Consider the following 27,835-nt stretch of genomic DNA (forward strand, 5'->3'; position numbering starts at 1 on the left):
CCAGAAACAGTCATGGAGGCCAAGTCGCTGGGTATATTTAAAGTGAAGGTTGATAGTTTCTTTAATTGGAGAGGCATCAAAGTTATAAGATGAATGGTTGGTGACATCGGAGATTGGTGTTGAGATGGGAAAATTAGTCAGACTTGACTGAGTAGTAGAGCAGATTCAATGGGTAAAATGGTCTAATTCTGCTCTCTTATGGTCTGAATGGATAGGATGTGAAAAATAGTGCATTCTCGTTAATTGAGCCATTGGTTATTAGGTACAGGCACTTATTTGGGACATCTTAAAGAATAAAAACAAAACAAGAAAATAGCTGTGATTCCCTCCTATTTGGAGCACTATGCCACTTAATTGGGGTAGAAGCTTGTTGCTGAACGGTTTCTAACTAGCATCCATCATGTACTTGCAAGGCCATTAATCACTATACCGTGCTTAGGTCGTTCAGTTTTTAAGTAGCAGCAGTTGCATGTGCTTGTGTTCAAAAAGCAATGATATATGTCATTGATAGTTGGCAGGAAGTATGCAGGAAGACAGTTTGGAACTGTTTTGCTACTGTGGTTTCGAACATTCAGGCTTGGAGATACCAGATATGGCCAGGAGTGAAAATGAAATTATTTCACTAATTCAACAAGTTAATCATTTTGAGTGTTACAATGAAAATGAGGATTTGGAAGGTGCAGTTGTCTAAAGCATTGTATGAAAGCGGTCCATTATCTGCACTTGTCCATACTGATTTTGTTCATTTACAGTCGATCAAAAGAACAGGACAGATGAATTCCTCTGTAAATAACTTTTAGAAATGAGTTTTATAGTACTGTAGAGGTATTGCTAGTGTTCTAATTCATTCTTTATTTCATTTAAATACATAAATTGTTACTCAGTTAAATGGTGATTTGCCTTTTTTTTATACCTGTTAACTATTACCATGAACTTCTGGCTAATTGGGCCAAAATGTACTGGTCCTGACATGACCCAATCAAATGGAATCCACTGTACTTGAGTACTTGCCATCCAGGGGGACAGGGAAGTTAATTCTATCTTGCAACTGACACAATTTGATATTTTATGTTCATGACAGCAGTAAGAAGTGTAATTTTGATTTGGCATAACTCTGATTTGTCAGCACAACACAGCTATTCATCCTAACTCATCTTATTCAGTACTTTTAATTCCTTCCATAGAGATTGTAAAGTGAGATTCCACTTAGATTACAGTGAATTTAATTGAGCTCTGCTTTTGAACACATGACTTGTAAATTGAATAAATTGTACTTTTTTGTAGTCATAGTTTTAAGATCTCTTGATTCTTGTTTCCAGTATACATTTAACTTTTGTTGCAGTGGTCTTTATGGGGAGTGAAAGATATCCTGATGAGAATGGTTTTGATGCTTTCCTGAAAAAACATGGTGGTAGTGACAATGCATCAACTGATTGTGAGCACACAGTATTTCAGTTTGACGTCCAGAGAAAGTACTTTAAGGCCGCCCTTGATAGGTAAGCTTGTATTTGATAACCTATAACCATTTTTATTTACAGTTGTATTGTTGGTATTAATTGAAAATCTGTTTTTTTTAAAAGAAAAAAGCTGCCAATACTCATCAGATTAGGTAGCATCTGTGGTGTGGGTGGGGAAGAAACATTTAATGTTTTGGATTTAAGACCTGCGGCAGAACAGGGAAAATTAAAAATCAAGTTAGGGTTAAGTTGCTGAGAGGGTGGGGGAGGCTGGGTAGGGCAAGGTATGATATGATGAGGCCTGTGATGCCCACTTGATCCTAATATATGGAGCTGTTTTGTAAAGAGATTAATGAAAGCATTAAGAAGGGGGGGGGGGGGGGGGAGAGAAAATAAACTAAGGAGTGCATTTTCTCACTTTTCTAGACTTCCTGAAGAGTTTTTCATCTGAAAGTTAGTCTTTCCTTTTCCACATTTGCTGCCTGTTGAGCTTATTGTATAAACCCATGATAACTTGTTGCTGATATTTTCTCAGTCAGCAGGGTAAAATTAATAAAAGGCAAATGGTCATGAGCAACACACACAAAATGCTGGAGGAGCTCAGCAGGCCAGGCAGCATCGATGTGTGTGTGTTGCTTGGATTTCCAGCATCTGCAGACTTTTTTCTTGTTTGTAAAAGGCAAATGGTCTTTTGATGAGGAGGCAAAATTTCTGTTTTTGAGTACATAAAATCATTAACTAAAGAAGTCCACAAAATGCAAGATCAATCCTGAGGATGATTTGATTAATATTTGGGTACATATCTTTTCACTGTTCAGGTAATTAAGAGCAGATGTAATCATCCTGTAATCACCACCTTGTAAAAATGATTTTTTTTCAGCAACGACTGATGGATATTTAATGATACCATTTGGAAGAAAATGTGGAATTGATTCATCAGTGGTTGCTTCTAGTTTTTCTTTATTTGCCAAAGTGAATGGACATTGGAAGAGAGTCGTAAAGTTTAAGTTTAATTATATCATCTCACAGATAAAATAATGTTTGCTTTGGAATTGCTCAGCCTCATTTCAAGAGAGGAAAACACTCATTATTTGTGGAATGAGAAAAAGGTTGATTACTTTTCATAACAAAGATCCTGATCAAAGCTCATCAACTTGAAGCTGCACTGCTATTCTCACATCACAGGTTATGCCTGACCTTCCAAGTATTCCTTGTGTTTGTTTTTCCACTTTGTTTTTACTCCAAATTCCCAGAATTTCCAGTATTATGAATTTCATTTTTTCATTATTCAGTACAAAAATAAGTACTATAATTTGTGGTATAATATTCAAAATTGCCAATGATATTGAAAGCATCATCTTCCTAATAAATTGTAGCACATTTGACTTCCATAAATCTGTCTTTCACTTATTCTTATTTGCTTCTTTATATTGCCTATTTTTACAGATCCTTTATTATGCCTGACTGATTCTGTTGAAATTTGATTCCAATCCATAAATCCTTCTGTCTCAATTTTTCATCTATGTGAAATGTACTTAGTAGTATTAAATTTCACACTCTCTGTTAGACCAGTTTCATTTGTAAGGAAAATATCAAATTACATAATGGTCTGCTCCAGTGTATTGGGATCTGGCATATCAATTTCCGTGTAGGCTTTTTTTGGGATGGAATTAGGTTCAAATTCATATTTGTTCCTCTTGGCTGTTGGGGTTTAAACTATTCCTGTGTAATGTTAAGGTGTGTGGCTCCCCATTGAATCAACATTGGAGGATATATAGCTGTAGATATATAATTTTAACCCGCAATAATTTTAGCATTGAAAGAGAGGTGAAGCATTTTCAGCACCCTAAAAAAAGTAGGAGAAAATCAGATGTAGCTTGTAGCATGCAAATTCAGTTGAATTTTGTGGCAGCAGTGCAAAAAAAAATGTATTGATTGAAAGATGAATGGGAATTTGGGTAACAAAAATATCAAGGATTTCCACTGAAAGAAGGAAGAGGGAAGTGGGGAAAGTTCTTGAACCAAGGATATTTAATTATGGAATATTTTACCACGGGATATCTGAGGTAATTGGTGTATTATTGGCACTTTTATTGAAATACAGTTAAAAGCTTTGTTTGCATCCAGACAGATCATTCTACACACAAGTCCATTGAGGTAGTAAAAAAGCATGTACAGAATGTATTATTAAGGTTCCAGAGAAAGTGCAGCTTGTCAAGTGAGGTGTAAGGGCCACGGCAAGATTGATTGAGAGATCAGGAGATGTTTATTGCCCAAGAAATCCATACAAGGGTTTTATAGCAGTGGGATAACAGCCCTTGAGGCTTAAGCTTTTGATGGAAAGAGCATGGAAGAGAATGACCGGGGTGGGAGGGTCTTTGATTGCGTGGGCTGTGTTCACAACATTCTGCAATTGGGCAGAGCAGTTGTCTAAGAAAAATACCTTAAGGTTAAAGAGAATGGTATGATATTTGATAAGTAGAGAGTGAAGTATATTTGGAGAATATGGAGGTTGGGATCGTGGGATTTGAATGAACACATGTTGTAATTTCCATAATTCATTGAAAACATTCTTTTATTAGTCTGAGCTCCAAGTAGTTTTAGCTTGTGTTGAGCTGTATAAAGAAAGATGTTTTCTGTGGGAATTGTCCACTGAACAGATTGGCTACTATGTGATCTTAGTTTAATTCTCTCTATTCTTACTAGTTTTGGTATGTGAAATGTAATCTTAATTTGCCAGTTTATTGTGATAGACGTATTTACCCAGGGCATAAATGCCATGAAAATCTGCTTTTTGCAGCAGCAGCACAGTCATTATAAATAGTGGTGGTTTCTGTCATGTTGCAGGAGGACAGGAACCCTGTGCAGCAATGTTCCCTATGAGGTGTGCCTGCACGCACATCTTTTGCTGCTAGCGCACAAAGGGATTTAAACTGCACACAAAGAGTTGTCGCACTCTAGCTGATTGGCATGTTAAGTATACTTCAATCACATTTCCTTTCTTTTCTTTTTAAATCTTTTTATTAATTTTAAACAAACATAAATGAAACATGAATACAGAGAGTTTGAGAGTATATAATTAATAGATTAAAGTATAAATATAAATAGATGATAATCCATATATAATAACCTCCCAAACTCGTAGTAATTACGAAAAATGGAGTAAATAAGAAACCCCCCCCCCCCCCAAAAAAAAACCTAACCAACATGGGCCATTGGATTATGTCAAATATACACAGTAGCGTCAATAACTCCGCACCTCCATCCAAATAATTAAGGATAATAAAAGTAAGGTTTAGGAAAAATCAGTTTAGCTCATATAAAAATGTTGAATAAATGGTCTCCAAGTTTTTTCAAATTTAACTGAAGGGTCAAAGACAACACTTCTAATTTTTTCTAAACTCAAACATAGTTTATATTTCTAAACTGAAATATAGTTGAGGGATTAATTTCTTTCCAGTTCAATAGGATAGATCTTCTAGCCATTAATGTAACAAATGCAATCATCCGCCGGGCTGAGGGGGATAAACGAATATTATCCACCATTGGTAAACTGAAAATTGCAGTAATAGGATGCAGTTGCAATTTGATATTCAGAACTGTTGAAATAGTACCGAAAATATCTTTCCAATAATTTTGCAAGCAAGGGCAAGACCAAAACGTGGGTCAATGAAGCAACTTCAGAATGACATCTGTCACAGGTTGGATTAACATAAGAATAAAATTGAGCAAGTTTATCCTTAGACATATGAGCCCTATGTACAACCTTAAATTGTATTAGGGCATGTTTAGCACAAATAGAAGAAGAATTGACTAATTGTAAAATTTTCTCCCACTGCTCAGTGGGTATAAGACAATGAAGTTCTTTTTCCCATTCCTTCTTAATTTTTTCTGATACTTCTGGCTGTATTTTCATGATCATATTATAAATAATGGCTACTAAACCCTTCTGGCAAGGATTCAGAGCTAAAATTTTTTCCATAATGGACGTAATTTTGGAAAAGACTGTAACATATTATTCAAGAAATTCCTAACTTGCAAGTATCTTTAAAAAAATGAGTTTTAGGCAAATTATATTTATTAGATAGCTGTTCAAAGGACATAAAACTGTTATCTAAAAATAGATCATGAAAACATGTTATACCTTTTGTTTTCCATAATACAAAGGCTTGATCCATAAAAGAGGGCTGAAAAAAAATGTTAGATATAATAGGGCTTGATAAGATAAACTTATTCAAGCCAAAGAATTTACGAAATTGAAACCATATTCGCAATGTATGTTTAACTATAGGATTAGTTATTTGTTTATTCAGTTTAGATAAAGCAAAAGGAAGCGAAGATCCTAAAATGGAAAACAATGAAAAGTCTTGTACAGATTTACATTCCAAATTTACCCATTGTGGGCAAGGTGCTATAATCGATTCTTGTGTCCAAAATATTAAATATCGTATATTAACTGTCCAATAGTAAAATCTCTGGTTTGGCAAAGCCAAATCACCCTCCTTCTTAGGCTTCTGTAAATATTTTTGTCTTAATCTAGGATTTTTATTCTGCCACACATACGAGGATATTTTGGAGTCAATAATATCAAAAAAAGATTTAGGAATAAAAATTGGTAATGTTTGGAATAAATATAGTTTCACAATACTGGAGATCTTAATATTGCTGTCAAATTCATGGACTGATGGTGAGCACTGATAGTTTTGCCATTATTTCTTCAAAAACCTTTGCTTTTATAACAACAGACCCATCTCAATCTGTATTTCTTTCAGGTGGGCACAATTTTTCATTGGCCCCTTAATGATCCAAGACACCATTGATCGTGAAGTAGAGACAGTAGATAGTGGTAATGTACTGTTATATAATTATATACATTTTTCTGGTTAAAGTCTTTTGAACCTCAGACTAAAAATGCTTATTATTTTTGGTAATCTCAAATGAATAATGTAATATTTATGTGAAATAACAATTTTTTTCAGAGTTTCAGCTTGCTATGCCATCTGATTCAAGTAGAAAAGAATTATTATTTGGAAGTCTTGCTAGACCTGGTCATCCTATGGGAAAATTCTTCTGGGGTAAGATGTCTATTTCCATATTACTTTTCTTTTCTTAATTTTGTTCTTGCACTGCATTGATTCATATATCTTTGTAATATCAACAGGAAATTCACAGACACTGAAACATACACCAAAAGAGAAAAACATTGATACCTATGCTAGACTTAAACAGTTTTGGAAACGCCATTACTCTGCTCAATACATGACTCTGGCTGTCCAGTCAAAAGGTGAATATTCATTGTTCGCATTATTTACTCTTGATTCTGGACTCTACAGTAGTGATTCTTTGAATAATTATAGAAATGCCACCTGATGTTATAACATTTGCTATATGATTAAGATAATGTATTTTAGAAATTTCACGTTTGTTACTCTCAAATAACCTTTGCACCAACAATAGTGAGAGTCTGGATGTTGAATGCACATCCATGCTTTAGGGAATATCAGAAGTCCTGCACACCAAATGGATGGAAAATATTCCACAGCCAAATTATTATTTTATCCAGAACTGTGAAAGTTTAAAATGCTTAAAGCAGCTAAAAATATTTAAAGCATTTAAAAAGAAAAGCAGAGAAAGCCACTGAATTTGGGAGCCTTCACCTTCTGATGTTCAGTGCATCTTCAACTTCCACCTGTGCAACTAAATTCGATGGTAGCATTTTGACCCTCACCTTTTTGCCATCCATGTCTATCGTGCAAGTGACATCCCTGGTTTAAAAAAAAAAGTTCACTTTAATTTTTTATTTATCATAAATATAGTATTTATGTTTTGTTAAAATCTGGTCATTTATAATTTTGAACTAAATTCATGCTGCCTTTAATTATTAAGAGCTAGTTAAGCTGTTTTTAGAATTAAAAACCTTAGCAGATTTTATGACAGTGGAATCCATGAGCTGGGCCTCAGCTTCAGTCACATCTGCCTTGCCAAAGGGGCCACAGCTGGAGGATTCTACAGGGTCATAAAAGGTTAACGTAGCCATGGGGGTTGTATGGGAGCGGTGGGTAGTTATGAAGAAGACATGTGGGTTGAGTCATTGAAGATAAAGCCCAGTAAGTTAAGAACTCAAACTTAAAAGCCTAAAACAGATTAAAAATATAATTGATTAACCAAGTAGAGATTAAAAGTACTGAAAAGATAAAAACAATATGTCTGAACTAATAAACTATTTACAAGTCTTTTTAAATTAACAAACCTTTGCTAAAGGTTGTTCCTTTCTATTGAAATCAATGGAGGCTGCCCTATGTGCCTTCTAACTGGTATTGAATTCTCCAGTGAGTGTAAATTGAAGAACATTTAGCTCAAGTTTCTTTTGCACAGTGGATTTCTTGAGCTGTGCACCATTGAAGTACAGTCTGCTGTCAGCGGCTTCCAAATTTGCATACATAAGTGCAAAATCCTCCCATTGATTTATGCAAGTTCCTGTGCGGAGAATCAACTTTACCTTGAAAGGTTATCATACATATCATAGATTTCGATGTGCACTGTGCAAATTTAGTATGGCAGGCTTACAAGGAAAACTGCAAATTATAAATGTGGACATAGAAATTGATACTGGAAAAGCAGGTAAGCAATATACACAAATATCAGTCATCAATTTTTTTGATAAAAATCTTTGGAAAATGTTTTATAAATAACATACAGCTGTAAGGGCAGCAAGTATAGCTGCAGATGTGACTGATTACTCCCATGTTTTCTTGCTTGGAGTTCTAGAGCTCACTAACCTGTTCTATTCTGAACTCTACACTGTGACTTGCATAAAGAGAGAGAGAGAATTGGTTTTAAAAGCGCACCATCTGTCAGTTTTCTAAGAAAGCATTTGATATAGATGTCCAATCTTGAATTTCAAGGATACATCAGTGAATTCTAATGAAGACTAAACTTAAATTTAGGAACAATTTTGGTGAATGTAGCATGCGATGGGTTAAACTAATGCTATTTTCCTTTTAACAATTGCAGAAAGCCTGGATACTTTAGAAGCATGGGTGAAGGAAATTTTTTCTCAAATACCAAACAAGTAGGACCTGTTCTGCATTGTTACAGTATTTCATGCATTTTTTTTAGTTTATAAGAAAAATTGCGACTTATATTTTTGAGTATTTTTCATATTCAAAAATATTGGCTTCTTGTAATGCCATTCCATGGGTAGTAGATACACTTTAGTACTTTAATCAGGTGGTTTATCTTCATGTATGATAGTAACTTTTTCCAAACCAATTGATTGTGGGTATGCTTGATGCACCTAAGCTCATTAACACCAAATATTCCTATGTTCCATAGGGATCAGAAATATCTCATTTCTCCCCTTTTTAGAACCATAGAACATTACAGCACAGAAACAGGCCTTTTGGCCCTTCTTGGCTGTACCGAACCATTTTTCTGCCTAGTCCCACTGACCTGCACCTGGGCCATATCCCTCCAAACCCCTCTCATCCATATACCTGTCCAAGTTTTTCTTAAATGTCAAAAGTGAACCCGCATTCACCACTTCATCTGGTAGCTCATTCCACACTCCCACCACTCTCTGCGTGAGGAAGCCCCCCCCAATGTTCCCTTTAAACTTTTCCCCCTTCACCCTTAACCCATGACCACTTTTTTTCTCCCCTAGCCTCAGTGGAAAAAACCTGTTTGCATTCACTCTATCTATATCCATTATAATTTTATACACCTCTATCAAATCCCCCCTTATTCTCCTACGCTCCAGGGAATAAAGTCCTAACCAATTCAACCTTTCTCTGTAACTCAGTTTCTCAAGTCCCGGCAACATCCTTGTAAACCTTTTCTGCACTCTTTCAACCTTATTAATATCCTTCCTGTAATTAGGTGACCAAAACTGCACAGAATACTCCAAATTTGGTCTCACCAATGTCTTGTACAACCTCACCATTACATTCCAACTCTTATACTCAATACTTTGACTTATAAAGGCCAATGTACCAAAAGCTCTCTTTACAACCCTATCTACTTGTGACGCCACTTTTAGGGAATTATGTATCTGTACTCCCAGATCCCTCTGTTCTACTGCACTCCTCAGTGTCCTACCCTTCCGAAGTGCAATACCTCACACTTGTCCACATTAAACTCCATCTGCCATTTTTCAGCCCATTCCTCCAACTGGTCCAAATCCCTCTGCAAACTTTGAAAACCTTCCTCACAGTCCACTACACCTCCAATCTTTGTATCATCAGCAAATTTGCTGATCCAATTTGCCACATTATCATCCAGATCATAGATATACATGACAAATAATAATAGACCCAGCACTGATCCCTGTGGCACACCACTAGTCACAGGCCTCCACTCAGAGTAGCAATCCTCCACTACCAGTCTCTGGCTTCTTCCATTGAGCCAATGTCTAATCCAGTTTACTACCTCTCCATGTATACCTAGCGACTGAATCTTCCTAACTAACTTCCCATGCGGGACCTTGTCAAAGGCCTTACTGAAGTCCATGTATACAACATCCACTGCCTTCTCATCATCCACTTTCTTGGTAACTTCCTCGAAAAACTCATGACCTACCATGCACAAAGCCATGCTGACTTTTTCTAATAAGTCCCTGTCTATCCAGATACTTGTAGATCCTATCTCTTAGTATTCCTTCCAATAATTTACCTGCTACCGACGTCAAACTTACCGGCCTATAATTTCCCGGCTTACTTTTTGAGCCTTTTTTAAACAACGGAACTACATGAGCTAACCTCCAATCCTCCGGCACCTTACCTGTGGATATCGACATTTTAAATATTTCTGCCAGGGCCCCTGCAATTTCAACACTAGTCTCCTTCAAGGTCCGAGGGAATATCCTGTCAGGTCCTGGGGATTTATCTACTCTGATTTGCCTCATGACAGCAAAATACCTCCTCCTCTCTGATCTGTATAAGTTCCATGACCTTCCTACTTGTTTGCCATGTTTCCATAGACTCCATTCCAGTTTCCTCAGTAAATACAGATGCAAAAAACCCATTTAATATCTCTCCCATTTCTTTTGGTTCCATACATAGCTGACCACTCTGATCTTCAAGAGGACCAATTTTATCCCTTACTATCCTTTTGCTCTTAACATACCTGTAGAAGCTCTTAGGATTATCCTTCACCCTGACTGCCAAAGCAACCTTGTGTCTTTTAGCCCTCCTGATTTCTTAAGTATTTTCTTACTCTCTTTATACTCCTCAAGCATCTTATTTCCTCCCTGTTGCCTATACATGTTATACATCTCTCTCTTCTTTATCAGAGTTCCAATATCCCTCGAGAACCAAGGTTTCTTATTCTTATTCATTTTGCTTTTTAACCCTGACAGGAACATACAAACTCTGCACTCTCAAAATTTCTCCTTTGAAGGCTTCCCACTTACCAATCACATCCTTGCCAGAGAACAGCCTGTCCCAATCTACGCTTTTTAGATCCTTTCTCATTTCTTCAAATTTGGCCTTTTTCCAGTTTAGAACCTCAACCCGAGGACCAGATCTATCTTTATCCATGATCAAGTTGAAACTAATGGCGTTATGATCACTGGAACCAAAGTGTTCCCCTGCATACACTTCCGTCACCTGCCCTAACTCTTTTCCTAGTAGGAGATCTAATATTGCATCCTCCCTAGTTGGTACATCTATATACTGATTTAGAAAACTTTCCTGAACATTTACAAACTCTAACCCATCTAAACCTTTAACAGTATGGGAGTCCCAATTAATGTGTGGAAAATTAAAATCCCCTACAATCACAACTTTCTGTCTCCTGAAGTTGTCTGTTATCTCTCTGCAGATTTGCTCCTCCAATTCTCGCTGACTATTGGGTGGTCTATAATACAATCCTATTAATGTGGTCATTCCTTTCCTGTTTCTCAGCTCCACCCATCTGGCCTCAGTAGACAAGCCCTCTAATCTGTCCTGCCGAAGCACTGCTGTAATATTTTCCCTGACTAGCAAAGCTGCCCCCCAACCCCCAGCCTTCATCCCTCTGCCTCTATCACGTCTGAAACATTGGAACCCTGGAACATTGAGCTGTCAGTCCTACCCCTCCTGTAGCCAAGTTTCAGTAATGGCTATGATGTCATAATTCCATGTGTCAATCCAGGTCCTCAGCTCGTCTGCCTTTCCCACAATACTCCTTGCATTGAAATATACACACTTCAGAATATTATTACCACCACACTCAACCTTACTATTTGTGACTTTGCATGAACTACTAACATCATTTATTTTTACCCCCATTCCACTATCTACTTTGGCACTCTGGTTCCCATCCGCCTTTGTACAAATGCCATAGTCTTCAACAATTTAAAAGGAATTGCCACCATTTTGACTACTTTTTTTTGCACAGCTCCTCATGACTTGAGTGGCCCTTCACTGAATGTCAAAGCATTTCAAGGGGCTGGGTACGCATTTCCAGTGCGAAGCCCCTAATGTGTAGATGCTCTGGACAACACTGGTTTATACCATTTCCCTTGTATCCAGGTACAGAGCACATAGAAAATGAACCTTGCTGTGTCTTTTAAACAGCAACTGAGTCATCCACTGGTTCAGTGGTAATTTTATGAGCTATGCTGTGGTTATTTCCGTGGCATGGCTTTTGATGATATGCTGTGCACAGGGTATTGTTGGGTAGGCAAATGGTGAGTTTGCTGTTTGTTGCTCACTTCTGCCTTAACATCAGTGAAAATGTGATTGGCAAGTCAGTATTATTGAGTTCTAAAACCATGGTTTCCCTGCTCTGTATCATTGGTTTCACTAATGAATTTGATTTATGGTAGCCAAAGATTTTTTTTTGTTAATTTTAAGAATAACTTGAATGCCGCAAGAAAAAAAATTGGTACATTATATTATTATCATGCATATTTAAAAAATGAATTTTGGTTTAGAAGTATACTTGTAAAACAGAAATATAATTGTTAATGCTCATTTCTGAAAAATGCGACAAATAAATATTTATTTTCTCCTGATGTTTGTTTTTCACATGAAGTGGTCTTCCTAAACCAGATTTTTCTGACGTCGGGGGTCCCTTTGATACACCTGCTTTTAATAAACTTTATAGAGGTATGTGTACTATTGGATATCATTTACTTTTATCATACTTTAAGGTTCTTCATTTTATTTATTCATACAGTAATACTATAATATATATTTAATTTGTACCAGTGTAATAGTTTGTGTACATAAATGCATTGAATGTGTATATAAACTGGAAAAGCACAGCAACAGGTCCTTCAGCCCACCACATCTGTTCCGACTCTGGTTAATCCCATCTGCCTGCACATGATTTGTCCTTCTATCCCTTACCTATTCATGTTACGCTGTTTGAGAGCAAAATATCCAAGTTTGTCCAACCTGTAAGTTAATTGATGCAAATTCAGGAAGTATCCTGATGAACATTTTTTGCATTATCTCCAAAGCCTCCACATCTTTCCTCTAGTTAACCAGAAGTGCAGATAATAATACCAGTTACTGTAATTGATGGGTTACACAGCTACAGTATGACTTACCAACCTTTATACTTAGTGCCCTGACTATTCATGCATGCTTACCATCCTGTCCACTTGTATTGCCCCTTTCAGGGCACTATGGACTTGCAAAGATCCCTCTGTCTATTAATACTCCTCAGGGCTATAATTTCCTGTATGCAGTCTTCTTGCATTTGACTTTCCAGTGTTCATCACCTCACCTTTGTCCAGATTAAATGCCATCTGCCCATATTTCAAACAGATCTATATTCTGCTATATCCTTTTATAACCTACCTTACTATCCACAACTCCACCAATTTTTGTGTGGTCTGCAAAATTATTAATAGGACCACCTACATTTTATTTATTTTTTAATTTAGAGATGCAGCAAGGTAGACAAGGCCCTTCCGGTCAACAAGCCCGTCCTACCCAATTACACCCATGTGACCATTTAACTTACTAACTGTGCATCTTTGCAATGTGGGAAGAAACTGGAGCACCCAGGGAAAAATTAACACACTGGTAATGGGGAGAATATTCAAGCTCCATACAGATAGTGTCAGGAATTGAGCCCAGGTTGCTGGCACTGTAAAGCATTATGCTAACATCTACACTACAGTGTGTCCTCATAAAATCCAAGTTATTTTCAAACAACAGAGATCTCAATGCTGGTCCGACATCTTCAGTCAGAATGACATGTCTCCAGTACTACCACTGTTGTCTGTAATCAAGCCATATCATATCCAGCTTAACAACTCACTGTGATCATCTGGGTTAATCTTCTGGACAAACATAGAAGTAGTAAAGTTTATGTTAACAATATCCACTGCCCTCCTTTCATCACTCATCTTTGATACTCTTATTACTTTTGTGAGACCAGGGTTCTCTTCACAAGACCATGAGACCATGCTGAATGTCCCCTGTAAGTCCACGCATTTTTAAATGCAAGGAAATCCTGATCCTAGAAGTCTTCAGGAATTTCCTTACGGAACTTGTAAGATCACAGGCCCATCATTTCCTGGATTATTTTTGTTGCCCTTCTTAAACAGAGCACAACATTAGTTGTTCTCCAGTTGACTGGGACCTTGCCCATATTTAAAGAGGATACAGAGATCTGTCAATGTCCTAGCAATCCCTTCCCTTGCCTTGCTCAGTGTCTTGGGATCAGATCCTGGAGATTTATCCATCTTATTGTTCTTCAAGAGGCCTGACACTTCCTCTTCCTCCTTAATATCACCAAACCCTTTTCTGGACTCTCAATCTATGTCCTTTTCATTGAATGCCAATGCAAAATACTTGTTAAGAACACAAATGCAAGATTGTTTTACATGCATTGAGGACCTCACTCTTCCTCTGGGTCCACAAATGAATTTCCTCCTTTGTCCTTGAGTGGATCTACCCTTTTCTAGACTCCTATTATAGATGCTTGGAATCCTCCTTAATCTCCTGCTGACTTTTATAGCAGCAGGTGCGCAAAGAAGGCCTGGAAGATCATTGAGGACACCAGTCACCCAACCATAAACTATTTCAGCTTCAGTCTGGCAAATGGTACCGCAGCATTAAAGCCAGGACCAGCAGGCTACAGGACAGCTTCTTGTTACAAGCCATTAGACTTAAATTCACATGTCTGTAAATTACGACGGAGTCAGTAAGCAAAGATATTTACTCCCTTGCGTTGTGGGCCGGATGAAAGATTTAAATAAATATAAATAATGCAGTTGATCAGGATATTTCATGGCCTATTTTAGCTCCCTTAATTCCTTAGGTCCTCTTTGATTCCTTTAAATTCCTTAAGGGCCTTCTCTAATTTCACCTTGTACTTTTTGTTATTAACAGTGTGGTTTAATTGCTTTTGAATGGTCTTAAAAAGCCACTTAGAGGTGGAAGCAAAAATACCTTGTCATTTAAGAATGACATAATTTTTCTGGAAAAAATAATTTGTCTAAAAGTGAGGTTTGTGAAGCTGAAATAATTTCTTTAAGCTATGATGTCTTTATAGAATTCGTGAATTCTAACTAATGGGTGTTTGCTTTTTCAGTGGCTATCACTGAATGTGTATTTGAAATGCAATTACGGTAAATAGACCCCAAACTTCCTTCACACTGAGGCATTTCAGCTAAGAGCAATGTGCCAAAATCATTCTCGGTGATACAGCAAATGTATCACAAGTTTTAAATATACCTTGTGATGCAATTGAAATAGACATTATGGCTGTTTGAAGTCAAGCTTAAAAAAATAACATTATTGTACTTTATTTTGCAGTTATTCCTGTGAAGAATGTTCACTCTCTGAATATAACTTGGGCGCTGCCACCTCAGAAACAGTATTACAGGTATAGAATTGCATTCTAAAATATATTTTTAAGGCACTTACATATAAAAAGTTGTGAATATTACTACCTGAATTTGCTTTTTTTTTGTGATAACTTTGACCTGCCCATGGACTGTTTACTAGGAACATACCCTTCACCCCACCCTATTAATTTGAGGTTGCCTGTATTACCTCTCAAGTACATTTCTAAAAGTATCCGAAGGGTTCAATTACTGCCACATTAAACCCCTGGAAGATGAGCTTTGCGATTAACATACAATACTTCTTGACCTATTTCTAGGTTGGAAGTAGGGGCTAAGTACCCTAGGGAAAACTTATTGTTTTCTTATGACCACGTATATCTTTCTGCAGTTAAAAACTTTTCATAAACTGTAAGGCTAGCTTATTTATATGCTTCTCAAGCTTTTAAAATTATAACTCCTTGTTCAAGGTGCTGACTGCTGAAATCAGTGGGATCCCACTGCTAATAGCATTCCAAAAACAAAAATGCCCTTCAAGCATTATGTTGTTTCCTATGATCGAGCAAGTTTAGTTCCAATTTTTCGCTGTCCCCTGAATTCCACACATCAGCTGTGCAGAATCTTGTCAAAAGCTTTGCTGAAATCCTTGTAAATGCCATCATATATTCTCACATCATCTTTCCTCCTTATTGTCTCCTCAAACAATCAAGTTAGTCAAGCATACCCTTCTTTAACAGATCTTGGAAGTTAATCTATTCCTTCTAAAAGAAGATTTTTAGACTTGATTCCACTAATTTGCTCAAACAAATTGAGCCATAATTACTTTATACCCATTCTTATTTTAAACAACAGTGGAACATTAGCTGATCTCCAATCCTTGAGCACCACTCCATTGGCCAGACTGATCTGAAACTGATGATTATGCCTTCTACAGATTTGTCTCTCAACATTAGTGATATATTTTATTCAGACACCAGTTGATTCACTTTCAGTGTTATTTCACTTCTAATGAAATATGTTAAGAATTATGTTAATGATATCTAAATTTTCATTTTTAAGTTAGATCTTCTGGATCTTTCTCTACGGTTTAGAAGACAGTTGCAATTTAGTCATTAAAAACCTTGCCCAATTCTGCCTCTGCACATGCTCTCTGTTTGGTCTCTGTTGGGCTCCTTGGTTTGGTTATTCCCTTTTATGCACTTGTGTATTTTCTTTGATTTTAGTTGTAAATATTGTTACTCTATCCTCTTTTTTTTGGTCTCTTAATTTTTACTTTTAGCTTTTTATACATTTTGAATTCACTAGTTTATTAAGCTCTGCATCTAATGTAAGCTATTTTTCCCTTTTGACTTGTTATCCTTGGTGTTCCAGAATAGATAGTCCTGTTCGTTTTATTTATTAGATCATGTATACCCTGAATTGCTTGAACTTCGAATGCTTCCCATTGAATTGATTTACTTTCTAGTAGTTGCTTCCAGTCCACACTTAGTAAACAATCCAGTAATTTGGAGCCTATTTTATCTGTATTTTTTTCCAATACTATATTGCATTAAATTAACATAATTACAATCACTATCATACAAGTGTTCTCGTCATCTTCATTTCCAAAGTAAATTTCAAATCGCTACCCTCTCTTCTTCCCAGATATTACCTAAAAAATAAACCATACCAAATGTAATTTTTGAAATTCCACACGCCTTATACTGACCAAATCCTAATTATGGTGAAGTTACATCCCCCACTGTACTGTACTAGTGTTTTTGTATGTCAGAAATTTGCCTCAGATTTGCTCTTCCATGTTCCTTAGGCTGTTTGAGTTTTGTATTCCATTCCCAGTCTTTCCATTGTTACTCAGTGGATCAGGCAGCATCTGTAGTTACAAATAGATAGCTGTTGTTTCACATTGAGACAGCAATCTGCAGCCTCCTATGTCTCTAATTTATTCAAAGGTTCTTCTACAAATTATCCCTATACACAGCTGGGATTATATATTTAATTAATGTTGACATCTTTTTTTAAATTTTCATTTTTATTCCATCTGAAAATCTGCAATCAGGAATGTCAAATTGTTGCTTCTGACTTTTTTGATTTATGTTTTAGTATTATGTAAGTATTTACTTGCTTGTATTATGATGTTTATAATTTTAACAGGATAAAGCCACTCCATTATATATCATGGCTTATTGGACATGAAGGTAAAGGCAGTATCCTGTCCCTGCTTCGCTCCAAGTAAGTATTAGGCATAATGAAGGTCAAAAATTTTAAACCTTGGCGCATGGTGGATGTTTCAATTTTATTGTTATTCTCATAATTAATACTGTGGAAAGATAAATCTGACTCTGTCATGTGGTTCAGAACACTTGGTTTATACAAAGGTTAATGAGTATCGTTTTGCATTACAAGGCACAATAATGCCAAAATAGGTTTACATGAAGTAATTTGAAGCGAAGAAATACTTTCTGTCACTAGCACTAACTATTCTTTTAGATTTGAGATATGTGCTGAAATTAGTTCCTTTGAAATCATTCAAATCATGGTGACTATGATCGAACTTTTAGGTGAAACTTTTTAAATGCAATTAATTAAATAAAATGTAATACTAGAAAGAGAACTGTCATTCCTTTCACCTTATTTAGTAATTTGACATGGATTAATTTATTGTGTAATGTGAAAGCTTGAAATCCTTCTGACATTTACAGTAAGCTTAATTTTGATTTTTTTTCCTGCTGTAAAATTTAGCATTAAGTTCAAAAATTCAAAGTAAGTTTATTAGCAAAATACATATATGTCACCATGTACAACCCTGAGATTCATTTTCTCATTCAGAGTAAACACAAAGAAACACAATAGAACCAATGAAAGACCTCCCCTAACAAGACGGACAATCATCAAAGGCAACTAATTGTGCAAATACAAAAAGGGAAAATAATAATAAATAAACAATAAACATTGAGAACGTGAGATGAAGAGTCCTTCAAAGTGAGTCCATAGGTTGTGGGAACAGTTCAGGGGTGAGTGAAGCTATCCCGTCTGGTTCAAGAACCTGATGGTTGAGGAGTAGTAACTGTTCCTGAACCTGCTGGTGTGGGTCTTGTGACTCCTCTACCACCTTACTGATGGCAGCAGCAAGAAAGGAGCATAGCCTGGATGGTGGGGTCCTTGATGATAAATGCTGCTTTCCTGCAACAGCATTCTGTGTAGGTGTGCTCACTGTTGGGGAGGCTGATGGGGATTGTGTAGGCAATGTTGTTGCCAATCCAAGCCGACTAGCATCTGCAAGTAAGGAAGTAGAGGATCCAATTGCACAAGGAGGTAGAGAGGTATAGGTCTTGAAGTTTATTTGATTAGCTTTGAGGGGATAATAGCATTGAATGCTGAGCTTCAGTCAATGAAGTGCATGCTGATATATGCATCCTCAATTCAATGAAATGGCATCTGCTGTTGACCTTTTGTGATGATAGGCAAATTAGGATGGATCCAAGTGGCTTCTCAGGCAGATGTTGATATGTTTCATCCCCAGCTTCTCAAAGCACTTCATCACAGTGGTTGTAAGTGCTACTGGATGATGTTCATTGAGGTAGCTAAGCACATTCTTTTTAGGCACTGGTGTAATTGAAGCCTACTTGAAGCGGGCAGTACCTTGCTGCTGAAGTGAGAGATTAAAGATATCAGTGAACACTCTAGTCAGTTTACCACCACAGGTCTTTAGTACTCGCTCGGGTACCCCATTTGGGCTGGATGCTTTTGATGGGTTCACCCTCCTGAAGGATGCTTTCATATTGGCGACAAAAACTGAAATGACATGATCTCTGAGGGCCTTGGGAGTTCATAAAGGTGCCTCCATGTTTTGACAATCAAAACAGGTACAGAAGGCGTTGATCTCATTTGAGAATGAAGTCCTGTTGTCATCTACGTCACTTGCTTTCAGTTTGTAGAAGGTGATGGTATTCAAGCCCGGCTACAGCTGCCAAGCATCCTTCAGTGATTCATGTTTGGTCTGGATTGCCATTTTGCTTGTGACATGGCTTTCTGAAGGTCGTACCTGGACCTCTTGCATTTTACTGATTGTCAGAACTGAACACTACTGATCTGACCCTCAAGCAGATTGCAGATCGCATGGTTCTTACAGGGCTTTTGGTTGAGAAAGACTGATAAAAGTCCATGACAACTGTGTGTATTCCTCTGATCTATTCCCTTTTTTCTCCAAAAGTACCATTTTGATGAATGGATACTAGTTCCATGTGAACAGGCTACTCCAGTTACTGTTTGTCCTTGTTCTGTTTTGGAGGAAGATGCTTAAATGTGTTAATTCATCATTACAAGTGTTCAAGAGTTTGGATTGAGTGAAGAACCTTAAGTTTCTCAGACGCCTCTTTATGCAGCTGACCCAAGAGGGCACAGTATACTGCTCTTGAAGATCATCATCTGGTATTTGTTCTTTCTTTCTCTTCCAACTCAGAAGCTTGGAAGTTGGAAAAGGTTTTGATGGTCATTGTTGCACTTAAGTAAGATTAACTTGGACAGAAATGTGGAGACAAATCATTTGACTTTGATAAAATTCAGATTACTTTTCTGACAAATAAAGAATGCCATGCCTAACATTCTTGAGTTGTTTACTGAATGAAGCATTCGAGTCTTCAAAGAATTTTATCAGTTTCAAAACGTGAATAAAAGCATTGCGGGCCATTTTGAGAGCTATCGGACTTCTGTGTGCAACAGCAAGCCTATAAACTTTGTCATTTTCAATACAAAGCTCTCAAAATAGCTGAGAACTGAGAGCATGGGATGATTTTGTTTACTGCTGTGATAACAGTACTTAATGATTTGTGCATCATTCATAATGGTTGATAAGCCCACACCACATGGTATAAAAAAAGATTGATTTTTGCCTGAAGATTTTATTTTGTTAAACTTGGAGATCAAAAATCTGCTCTGGAATTTTTTATTTTCCAGTTCCAATTGACTCATCCAATTGCCAGAGCAAATTCTGTTGTGCTAAGTATATTGCACAATGTATCTTCCACATTCTTAGCTGTTTCATCTGTTAAGGACATGGTTTTGAACAGTCTGACCTGGCATTTTTGTGGTATCCTGAAGGATTCGGCTAACTTGATTATAAAGAATGCAAGTATGGCTGTGAAACCCATTGCTAGAGCAGACTTCAGGCTGGATAGAAGTGGTGGAGTCCAGGCCCAAGAGTGAGAAACAAACCCATTTTTAGCTGATTCCAAGTGCTGAACCAGATTTAAGATTAAGGCATCAAGGCTGAGGGCAAAGGATAAACTGGTATTCAGCTCTCTACTCCATGAGGCTTTACTTGCCTCAATGCTGAACTGATCCTGTAGCTATGGCCTGAACTTTAACCCTTTGTATGTCATACCCTAATTCACAGGAATTGCAACACCGACTGGCGGTGTAGTGGCATTAGCATTGGACTTCAAGGCAGATGGTCCTGAGTTCAAACCCAGCTGGGTCCCAACCTTGGCAGCAGCAGTATCTGTGCAAAAGAAATCATATCTTGCCATGAAAAGGCCACAAAGAGTCGGACTCAACTTAATGACTGAACGACAACTGTATGGGAACTGCATATGTAGTATATGGGAACTACAGTAGTGAACAGCAATGAAGTGCATATCAGGCCCAGAAAAAACACCATTTCCTCAGTCCGTGTTTCTCATAATGTGTCAAATACAAAAGTGCCACATTGATTCATGGACTATAATGTGCCTTGAACAAAGTCTAAGAGAATGGTGGGTTAGCAAGAGATGAGGTGATTAAGTGGTCATTGTGATTCATTATAAGACACTGAGAATAAAATGCTAAGAGTAATTTATTTCTTAAATTAAGCATGTAATCCTTAAGCTGACCTCCTTGCTACCAAGTCCCCTCCCACCATCTCCTTTATCTTTATCATCCAGTTAGAAACTCACATCGCCCAGGGGAGCGATATCATCCATTTGGGAACCACTGATCTTGAGGCAAATAACTTTCTGACTTCACCTTTCTCATTTTCATGTCTTCTTGCAACTTTGGTCAATATTAATCAATGTAACATCCCTCATTATCTGCTCTTAGTATTGATTCTAGTAAGCAAAATTTAAATTTTGGAAGACTTTTTCAGTTGTCGTAGCATGATCCTTGGTAATCTTGTGAATTACCCAGTTAGTTTTTCCATTGTTTTTCTCATCCTGATAGCCCAAATCTACTATGAATGATTCATTCTCAATGTTAATCTGTAATCCAGATGGCTTGGTTGCTTTGGTTCAAGATGCAATATGAAGGATTGTATTCTTAACCTTTAGAGCCATTGAAATTAATGACATTTGTATTGCATAAACTTGTGACAAAGTTCTAACTACCTTTTTTAAAAAAAAAAAAAATCTTTTAAGGCAAATAAGGGAATTAAATTGACACCTAACTATATCTTCCATGTTCTACTGGTTTGAAGGCTGAAGACTGATTTTGGAAGCATTATGATGTCATGTCTTACAGCTGCTGCTCTGTTCCTTTATCCAGGTCCAGTGGAAGCTGTAAAACATAGAACATAGAATAGTACAGCACATTACAGGCCCTTTGGCCCACAATGTTGTACCGACCTTCAAACCCTGCCTCCCATATAACCCTTCACCTTAAATTCCTCCATATACCTGTCTAGTAGTCTTTTAAACTTCACTAGTGTATCTGCCTGCACCACTGACTCAGGCAGTGCATTCCACGCACCAACCACTCTCTGAGTGAAAAACCTTCCTCTAATATCCCCCTTGAACTTCCCTCCCCTTACCTTAAAGCCATGTCCTCTTGTACTGAGCAGTGGTGCCCTGGGGAAGAGGCGCTGGCTGTCCACTCTATCTGTTCCTCTTAATATCTTGTACACCTCTATCATGTCTCCTCTCATCCTCCTTCTCTCCAAAGAGTAAAGCCCTAGCTCCCTTAATCTCTGATCATAATCCATACTCTCTAAACCAGGCAGCATCCTGGTGAATCTCCTCTGTACCCTTTCCAATGCTTCCGCATCCTTCCTATAGTGAGGCGACCAGAACTGGACACAGGTAGGAGAATACAAGTCTTTAGCTCTGGTTATGCTTCTGTGAATTAAACAAGCATAGCCAAACTTGACAAAGATCTTAATCTGTGTTTTAAACTTCCTTATTAAAGTTGTTTTGTTAGATCTTTAGTCTCCAAGCTCAACTGAAATAGGAGTTCTTTTCTAGGTGCTTGGCTCTTGCCTTATTTGGTGGAAATGGTGAAACTGGATTTGAACAAAATTCAACATATTCTGTGTTCAACATCTCTATTACGTTAACTGATGAAGGCTATCAGCAGTTCTATGAGGTAACAACAGTAGTAATTATTTAGCTATTAATTTTGTATGCAGTGTTTTCTCTCCTTTGTTCCTGTCCAGTGGGAATTAATTCAAATCTCCTAACCTTATTGAATCAAAGGCAAATTATTCTCATTGTCAATTTTTGAGTATTGGCCCACGTTTTGAGGTCAGCTGAAAAGGAATGTCTTGAGATTGGGTGCAGGGGTTAGGGGTTATCGTGCTCAGGGAAGAAAACCAGCCCGATGCGCTCAGTGACTCTGATGGATTATTTTCTCTAGATTGACTGACTGATCATTCATTGTGGTTGTTATTCATTATTTAATCACTATAGAAAACCAAATAGTGTGAGTGTGTACACACACACACACACACACACACACACACACACACACACACACACACACACACACACACACACACACACACACACACACACACACACACACACACACACACACACACACACACACACACACACACACACACACACACACACACACACACACACACACACACACACACACACACACATCCAAGCTCAGTTTGTTTCGCAGTACTCTTTTGTATGCTGTTTTTAAAAACTCAGCTATACCTCATTCAAAAAAATGTGTACACTTTTTTACTGATGTGCTCAAAAATCTGACAGTTCACTTCATACATTGATTGTATTAACAGATCATGCAAAAGCCTGCTGGTAGAGTTTTGGTTTTCTACATTTAACAGTTTATGGCCAACTGTACTCAGTAATGATATATCTTGAGAGATTTATTATTCTTCCAATCACAAATTATGGATCTTTTAAACAGCAGTTGATTTAGTTTGCTGTATAATAACACTTGCTTTTTTTAATATAGGTTGCACATATTGTGTTTCAATACATGAAAATGTTACAGATTCTTGGACCTCAGGAGAGGTGATATTTCTTTCATATTATGGCTTATTTTTATTTCAGCTCATAAGACATTCACAGAAAATGCTGCATGTCATTATGTTCTTCCAAATGTGAAGAAAATCTACTGTATGAAGGTTAACTTTGCCTTATTATCAAAAAGTGACATTTTTTCCTTTCTATTAATATATGGCTGCTTTTCCTGAAACTAGTTTTGAGGTACAATTTGCCATCACTGGCAACGCTCTTGTTCTTTCATGTGACTCTTAATATCATCAGTCTTTATGACAAACATTTGACACAGTGCTCATCCATGGATGCAAGGGAAGGGAATGTTGATTGTTACAAATGAAGAGTACTGATCCCTATCCTACTTCATTTACCCAGCAGAAAATTGTTAATCTGTCATCCCAGTCACAAACCTGTGTTCCACCCATTTCAGATGTTTGACTGAATAATTTCACCAGCCTGCCATAAAAGCAAGGAGTATTTATTATCCTTTCAGTAAGGAAGAGATTTTTGTCAGTTTATTATATTTTAATTTGAAATAAAATTGTTGAATTATCTTCACAGAATATTACGTTATAATATGTTTATGAAATTTGTATTCTGTAGGGCTCTAAGTAGTATAGCCAGGTTTCTTGTAATTTAAACCTCTAATTCCGATATCTTTTCTCAACCCAGATTTGTATTTGCCATTGTATCACTTTTCATCAGAGGTTTACAATGGGAGCTTTCTTCCAAGGTTCAGTTTTAACTTGGTAAAGACAAAGGATTGAGTTTAGAAATTTTTGTACCGTATTAGAAGTTGTCTTTATCTACTAAATATTTAGTATGGAATTAATGTGTTCTTTGGAGTAATAAATACTTTTGTTAATTACCTGATAATGCTTACTTTTCTCCCCAGAATTTATAAAGAGATTCAAAAAATTGAAGATAATGAATTCCATTACCAGGAGCAGGTATAAAGTGTACCATTTCCATCTTTCTCTCACTCTTTAGTTATTGCTAATTAATTAATCATAGAAATACAATCTTCACCTTTTGATATTTTTTCTTAGACTGATCCAATCGATTTCGTAGAAAATGTTTGTGAAAATATGCAGCTTTTTAAAAAAGAAGATTTTCTCACTGGAGACCAGTTACTGTTTGAGTACAAGCCTGAGGTAAATATTAATGTGTTATTACTTGTTATGTAATTATGCTACAGATTTTATTGAACTATTGGAAGAAATTGCCTTTTTACAATTGTTCAATGTGAAAGGATCTTAACTGTAATGCTACTCATAAAAATTTTAAGAGGTACTCTTTTAAAAGAGATAATTTTGAGATAACTCTTAAAATCTCAAGGGGCACTCCTTGAAATTGACATTAGGGTGAGGCAGTGACTTTCCTCCTTTTAAAGTGCAGTTTCTTTAACTTGGCAGGTTCTTTGAAATGTATGTTGCATTTACACACAGAAGATGCACATTGCAAAATAATATATAGAAGAAACATGAGTTACTCTTGTATGTGATCTATACACTGAATGTCACAGAGATGCAGTTTGGTTCCACTAATTATTCTTTTCTTATGTTTTCTTCACACCTATTGCCCATAAAATGATTTCTATTTCTCTTGAAAGAGCTGAAAATGTTTTGAAAAGGATTGTTTCAATTGGTCTTTATAGTACATTTGCTATTCAGGAGGCTGAAGATATAAAATATTTTATGGAACTATTTAGCTGGGAAGAGTCTGAGATGATTAGTTTCAAACACAGTAATCCTCCGATTTCATCTCTTTGTTGGAAAACAACTTAAGCAAAGCTTTTGCTTTACAGGGTTGCTATGTTTTTTGTTTCTATTTCCTTTATGAACTCCTTCTTGGATCTAAATTGTCATTTTTACAGAGCATGAGTGTATTTAGCAAAGGGGACAGTTTTTAAAAAAATTATTGCTTCTTTGTGAAGTACTTGATGATTTTCCCTGGCCATATTGTTTCCATCATAAAGCAGTTGGGGTTATCAGACCTATTACATTGATGTACAAGGCCATTGATGGCTGTGCCAGCACCTCTCTAATACTTATTAATTTATATAGTGTACATTTTATTTCAAAATTGTTTGTTTGTGTGTGCATGCATACAACAGAAGGTGCAGTTTCTATTGTACATTGGAAAGCGTTACCCAAAAATCTGGAAAGACAACTCTTCTAAACAATTTTTCAATAAATAATTGGAATTGAAAAGAAAACCATTGTTTATGTCGCTCAGGATGAACTGCATTGTTTCAATTCATTTGAAATCTTTTGTAATGTAGGTTTGCATTTTCTTTATTTCAATATAGATTAAGTCTCTTTTGTGCTAGAGGAAGTCTGCCTGAGCCATCAATATTTTTTTTTCCCAGGTTATTGCTGCTGCTATTTCCCAACTGACCCCACAGAAAGCAAATTTGATTCTCCTTTCTCCCAAGAATGGAGGAAAATGTACTCTCACAGAGCGGTGGTTTGGGACGTCATATAGTGTTGAAGGTAAAATGTCAAATAATAGGAGAGTAACTCAGTGTATCATTGGAATGGTAGAAATTTCTAAGGAAATAAATGAAATAGGGTGCTTAGAAAATGTTATGAAATATAAATGCTAGAATAGAATATCTCAAAATCTAATGGTAGAAACAATCAACTGGTTAGGCAGCAGTGAAAAGAGAAATACAGCGACATTGCAGGTCAAAGGAAGGTGGAATTTAATCCAGATGAGTTTGAGGTGTTGTATTTGGGGAGGTCATATTGGGGTAGGATGCACAAAGGATGGGAAGAATTTCAGTGAATAGAGGGACCTTGGCTCTGAGTTCATAGTTCCCTCAAAGTGGCAATATATGTAGATAGGGTGGTGAAGAAAGCTTGCCTTCATAGTTTGGGGCACGGAATGTAAAAGTTGGGATGTTATATTGCAAACTTATGAAATGTTAGTTAAACTGCAATGGAATATTGGGTGCAGTTCTAACTGCCACACTGTAGCAGCAGGTGGTTGTGCTAGAGAAAATGCAGAGGAGATTCAGCAGCATGTTGCCTGGATTGGTTGATTTCAGGTATGAAAAGAAATGTATAGATTGTGTTTGTTTTCCCTGAAGTGAAGGGGGCTGAGTGGTGACTTGAGAGGTATATAAAATTATAAATCAATGACGCAGTAGATAGTATGAATCTTTCCCATATTGAGGGTATCAGAAATAAGAAAACATTGATTTCAGCTAGAGGAAGGAGTTTCAAAGGGGAATTGAGTTTTTTTTTAAAAACAGTGTGATTGATGCCTGGAACTTGCTGCCAGAAGAAGAATTGTAGTTTTCCTTAAGTAGTTGATCATTTGAAACGATATCTTCATTCTGTGTTAATAGAAATTGACAGACATTGGGCTGAAACATGGGCAAATGATTTCCCTTTGAATCCTGCCCTTCACTTGCCAGAAAAGAACGAATACATAGGTGAGTCAAGTTTTTAAATTATCTTAGTCATACAGCTAACTAAATTTACAAAATAAAATATTCACTAATAATATAAGATAATAATTATTAACCTTCCCAGATCCAAGTGTTAAAATAATGCTTTCTTTATACCCAGCAACTGACTTTACACTGAAGAGCTCTGATTGTACTGATACCATGTATCCAGTGAAAATCTTAAATTTTAAGAGTGGATGCTTATGGTACAAAAAAGACACAAAGTTTCAGATTCCTAAAGGTAAGTTTCCTTGTGGATATTTTGCTTTAATTTGCATTAAGTAAGAGGTGCAGCCACAATTCTGTGATGGTGGAAAAAGTTCTGCACTCTACCTTCAAAGGCTGGTTGCATGTCTTTTCAAGTCCTTTTTCCAATCCCACACTGATATCAACATTCTTCGCTATCGTAGTGTGGCCAAACTGGAAGAACAGCACCTTGTATTACATTTGGATAGACTACAGCCCAATAGTATGAACAATGAGTTTTCTAATTTTGGATAGCTCACTCACTTTGTGTTCCAGTAGGATGTCTTTGTTTCCTCCTACCTCATCACCAAACATCACCTTTCTCAACTTGGCTCTGTTTGCCTATCATCTCTTCCTTACCTGATCCTGATCCCACTGAGCACTTACCAGCCTCCTTCACTACCTTTCCTCTCGCCATCATTGTGTCTATAAACAGTATTGTGCAAAAGTCTTGGGCACATGTTAAAAAAGTAAGTAAAGAGAAGATGCTTTCAAAAATAACAAAGTTTCTAAATATCAAAGTTACAATAAAAAGCAGTAAGTAGTTTAAAATTAAAACCTAAATCAGATCAATATTTTATGTGACCACACTATGCCTTTTAAAAGTGCATCAGTTCTCCTAGGTACACTGTCATGCAGTTTTATAAGAAAAATGGCTGGTGGG

At 36.7% G+C, this 27,835-nt stretch overlaps 1 protein-coding gene across 1 annotated transcript in view; it reads left to right on the forward strand.

The window, feature by feature from the left end:
• The window catches only part of nrd1a (nardilysin a (N-arginine dibasic convertase)), a 71,773-nt gene that overhangs the window by 9,826 nt on the left and 34,112 nt on the right, over window positions 1–27,835 (forward strand). The window contains exons 4-18 of the mRNA XM_073063019.1: window positions 1,343–1,496; window positions 6,230–6,303; window positions 6,437–6,532; window positions 6,619–6,741; window positions 8,472–8,529; window positions 12,474–12,547; window positions 15,215–15,284; window positions 17,395–17,472; window positions 22,455–22,575; window positions 23,422–23,480; window positions 24,364–24,418; window positions 24,518–24,622; window positions 25,840–25,963; window positions 26,824–26,910; window positions 27,047–27,166. Coding sequence (XP_072919120.1) covers window positions 1,343–1,496; window positions 6,230–6,303; window positions 6,437–6,532; window positions 6,619–6,741; window positions 8,472–8,529; window positions 12,474–12,547; window positions 15,215–15,284; window positions 17,395–17,472; window positions 22,455–22,575; window positions 23,422–23,480; window positions 24,364–24,418; window positions 24,518–24,622; window positions 25,840–25,963; window positions 26,824–26,910; window positions 27,047–27,166 — 1,398 coding nt within the window. The remainder of the gene's footprint in view (window positions 1–1,342; window positions 1,497–6,229; window positions 6,304–6,436; window positions 6,533–6,618; window positions 6,742–8,471; window positions 8,530–12,473; window positions 12,548–15,214; window positions 15,285–17,394; window positions 17,473–22,454; window positions 22,576–23,421; window positions 23,481–24,363; window positions 24,419–24,517; window positions 24,623–25,839; window positions 25,964–26,823; window positions 26,911–27,046; window positions 27,167–27,835) is intronic.

Source organism: Hemitrygon akajei, chromosome 12, assembly GCF_048418815.1.
Source record: "Hemitrygon akajei chromosome 12, sHemAka1.3, whole genome shotgun sequence".
NCBI classification, from domain to species: domain Eukaryota; kingdom Metazoa; phylum Chordata; class Chondrichthyes; order Myliobatiformes; family Dasyatidae; genus Hemitrygon; species Hemitrygon akajei.